Below are 4,221 nucleotides of genomic sequence, written 5' to 3'. Positions count from 1 at the left end.
TTTCGATGTTCAAAATAGTAAGACGGTGAAATCTTCGCATAATTTTTACGAAAAAAGACAGAAGATATACGGAAAAAACGGACAGATACGGAGAAAAACAGACATGAAGAAAAGAGGTACAGCACAGAGGTACAGAAATGAAAACCAAAATAACGGTTTGAGAAAGAGGTAAAATGCGAAAGTTTCACTAGTCAATATTCCGTAACTGAAACTAGAATACTAGGCACCTGTGAAATAGACAAGGAAGATCCCATGTGTCTTTCTTTCGCATACTGTGCACCTGTGAAATTTCTGTCTTCTATATTATGCCATGTCGAGAAAAGTCCCTTTACTTGTCGTGGTCGAACGGTGTGTTGATAATCCCATTATATAGGGATTTCGTGTCTACATTTTAAAATGACGATTTAATATTTATCAAGACGTTTTCGAACAATTTAACGTTGTTCTGTTTTCGAGCTTCATTTCTTCATACACTGCATGCAAATGTAACGCCCTCCATTTATGTGGCCGTGAATTTGACAGTTTTTCTTTCCATAGGTTTGGTAATATCGGACCACTAGAATTTTGAGGAGCTGATGAAATAACAAACGAATAATTAAATAATAAACACACATCTGAAAATAGAAAAGTGTTATTAATTATTAAGTACGTATGTCATAACATACTCTGCCCTTTGTATGATGGCATCATATGCTAGTGTGGAAAAAATGTGTTTCGTGGTGTTCCTAAAAAGCCTAAACATGCGTTGTTTCTTGTTACTCTGAATACCTTAAGGTAGTGTGCGCCTCGAAAGTGAAAGCCTTAAACATTTGCTCAAACTTTCCTTAGGGAATCTTTCAACCATTCCCTTTCAAAACCAACAATAAAATCGGGGGTAACCGTGCAAATTTTGGTACCAGAGGAATATGTAATCAAAGATTTACCGATATGTTAAATTCAAAATGGCCGCCATCCCTGTGTTAACTCTATGGAGAAAAATAAAATTTGGAATTTCGAAAAACTAAGTCGGCGAAAAGTTTTCGTACACCAAGAGCTTTAAAATGAACCCCACAGTTGGTATATCAGAAAAGAATTGTTAAAGTTTAAGAGTCCGAATATCTGTCCCCGAGGCGAATTCAACCTTAACGCGAGCGTCTTTGATGTTTACCGGGAACAGCATATTTGGGTAAATTTTCCCTTTGCCTTACCAGAAGTGGCGAGAAGCATTTCGGCATATACAGGGGCAACTTCTTATGCATGACAACAAGTTTTACTTTTTTTAAATGTCATCGGCGGGTACGCTGTTTTCTGTCCAATTTTAAACGTTAGAAAATAGAAAGTGTTCCTACTATATGTACATCAAAAGAAATTAGGTCATCAAAGTTAATCATTACCTCTCTGTAAGTCGGGCGCTTTTCTGGTTCATCTTTGACCTGAGGCAATAGTGGAGAAACAGTAAAATGTCGGGCAATCACCATAAACTATTTTGTATCCACAATGATCATATATTTTGACTTAGATGAATAAATGAGCCCTGCAAAATTGCAAAATTACAGTGCCTGTGACCTTGATATATGAACATTGCTAAACCTGAAAATAAATAAAACAATTACCAAATTAAACAGGTCATGAAATTGACTGCAAATAATATTTCACGTTCGTGTTGTGTTTCACGTTTTTCTTTCACTTTGTTCTACAAGCTCTGCAAATATACTTTTTGATACACGTGGTTGAACATTGTTAAGTCCGAAGTTCATAAATAAATATGCTAACAGATAGACATTATTTTGACTTTCGAGTCTGAGAAGACATGACAGATTTACACATCTTTTTTCATGAAGACCAGCTACCAAAGGTATACTTGTGGATTGAAACTTTGAGAAGGTTGTTACCTTGTTTGAAAAGTTGTTGTCATTAAAGAACAGGCCTTGGAGTAATCTAATTAAAATCTCCACCAAGTTATACGGAGGTGGAAATATGATCTTTCTCCTGATGAAATCAAGCCAGATTTCTGATCGTCTAAAATACCATTCCTTAACAATCCTTTGCTGGCAGGCAAAATATAAAGAAAAATTGTTAATATTATGAAACTTTGGAGGATATCATGGAAGAACATATTCTTATAGTACCTGTTATAATTGATTAAATCATATTGAAGATAAAGATATGGAAAGGCAACTCTAAAATGTACGTGTAGTTTTGTTGAATGTACTTGCGCCCTCTCATCCAGCTGTCTACTTTAATAGTTATGTACGGACCACTTGAAGTGAGCCTGTCATATTGCCGATGTAAATTATTTTCAAAGTTTACTTCGCTGCTGTGTAAAATAAAGAACTTCGTCAATAAATCTTGACAAAAATTGAAGAAACTTGACCGCAAACCCCGTCACTCGGACAGTCAAACCCCGTCACTCGGACAGTCAGGTTGCTATAAAGAAAATGTATCTTGAAAAAGCATCGTCAAACAAACCTGTATTATTCTGTATCTGTTAGACATCATAGCAATACACAATCTCAATAGGACTACAATAGTAATCGTTGTAAACACTGCGTAAAGCGTGATGCCCATGAAGTTGTAGATTCCACTAAGGTCTGCAACGTACGTCTGGTTTCTGTTCGCGCCCCCAACGGTGACAGTCTGGTCACTCACTCTGAGAGAATCAAGTGAGCTTCCCAGACCAACCATTGTCAGTGATAGTTTCAAGAGCGAGGAGGAAAGTCTGTGTAGCAAAAAGGATCACATTTTCTGTAAGTTTTAGCGGTGAAACCTGAACCCCTTCGTAATGATTCGTTATTATGTTACAGATTTGTGTCTTTATCCCAATACATTCTTCATATCTCCAATACATACATACATACTATCTTCGGTAGACTAAACTTTGGTATTATACAACATGTTAAGTAGTACGAGATTATACTACTTCCTAGGTACATGATGTTTGTTTTTTTTTTTGAGGGAGTTGAAAAGTATCGTGTGGTATAAACATTGATGAAACCTTGGACGGCAAATTGTCATTGTTTTAGTTGATGACGACTCTTGACCTACAGCCGACAAAATAAGTCGACGTTTCACTTCGAGTCTATAGACAGTTTGAGTTGTCCACTTAAAATGTTATGTATGGATCAGTAATTTGATAATTTTGCCTTATTTCATCTTGACATGATGCCCATGCATATACAGAGGATTCGATCATCAACGGGCACTGTAGAACCTCTCTTGTGAATGGAGGAAAATGTCAATGAATTCAAAACTGACTATACTACTCACGTCGTAAACGGCTTCGTAGCCCCGTCTTGAACATCATAATACAGGTAGCAGAAGGCGCAGGCGAACGCCAAGACCACGTAACCGAAGATAATGAGGAAGCGGATGACTTCGGTCTTGATTTCCAAGAATATCAAGAGCATCTTACCAAGAAACTCGGAGAGATAGAAGACCCGCATGCGTCGGAGCAAGGCGCACACCAGTGTGATAGCAGGCAGTTTCTTCAAAATGAAAAGACAGTAAGGATTCGACCCTTCGCTGACGTGCTTCGGTATGATACTTACTGCAAAAGAGGCTAAAACCAAGAGATCCAAAATATTCCAAAGATTGTTGATGTATCGCTCATGACCAATATTTATCAGCTGCACAAGTTCCGAGACAATCGATCCTACGATCCACAAAAGTAGAAATAGAACCATTCCACCATGGCGGTAATGCTCAACGTCATATTGGAATAGCACGACCAGGAAAGTTATGGATGAAAAGAAATCCATTAGGAACTTCCCCTTTGGTCCGGAAACTAAACCGCGAAAAGTAGGGACCATGAATATCACGGGCAGAACGGGAAGCAAGACACCGTAGAAGAAGAAACAAAATATGTAGTAAATGCAAAACCAGGGACAGTTGCTACCGCGTCTCCTGCAATGTTCAGGCTGACCAAAAAGCCATTCGCTCTGGAGTTCAAGTTGAGTCTTTACATGAGATACAAACTGTTCAGGAAATAATTGAAGAACAAAAATTGCATCTAACGAGATATCTATACATCTGAATAAATCTTGTATAGGGAAAGAATAGTGTAACATGTGCAGAAAAATATTTCTGTATCCTTTCGATAATATGGATGGGATTATTTACGTAAATAATCATACGCAGAGCATGATTATAAAGGGGTACATACATACATACATACATACATACATACATACATACATACATACATACATACATACATACATACATACATACATACATACATAC

The 4,221-nt window shown here is 37.3% G+C and overlaps 1 protein-coding gene across 1 annotated transcript; it reads right to left on the bottom strand.

The window, feature by feature from the left end:
- Positions 1–443: 443 nt before the first annotated feature.
- Positions 444–3,960, bottom strand: LOC139117816 (short transient receptor potential channel 5-like). Its single transcript, XM_070681062.1, has 5 exons — positions 3,247–3,960; positions 2,449–2,698; positions 1,872–2,027; positions 1,374–1,412; positions 444–572 (listed from the first exon to the last, which is right to left on the bottom strand). Exons 1-5 carry the CDS (start codon positions 3,786–3,788, stop codon positions 459–461), a joined length of 1,101 nt encoding a protein of 366 aa, XP_070537163.1. The 5' UTR covers positions 3,789–3,960; the 3' UTR covers positions 444–458.
- Positions 3,961–4,221: the final 261 nt, after the last annotated feature.

Source organism: Ptychodera flava, chromosome 18 (assembly GCF_041260155.1).
Source record: "Ptychodera flava strain L36383 chromosome 18, AS_Pfla_20210202, whole genome shotgun sequence".
Classification (NCBI taxonomy): Eukaryota; Metazoa; Hemichordata; class Enteropneusta; family Ptychoderidae; genus Ptychodera; species Ptychodera flava.
The sequence above is the reverse complement of the archived record's forward strand: the minus strand, read 5'-3'. Positions and strand labels throughout refer to the sequence as shown.

Bases quoted from the DNA above. Each gene is read 5' to 3' on its own strand.
- LOC139117816 (XM_070681062.1), bottom strand. From the start codon at position 3,788: ATGGTCCCTACTTTTCGCGGTTTAGTTTCCGGACCAAAGGGGAAGTTC. The intron at 2,028-2,448 runs GTTTGTTTGACG...TTTGCCTGCCAG, and splicing joins ACAGATACAGAATAATACAG to CAAAGGATTGTTAAGGAATG. The intron at 1,413-1,871 runs GTAACAACCTTC...CTATTGCCTCAG, and splicing joins ACAACAACTTTTCAAACAAG to GTCAAAGATGAACCAGAAAA.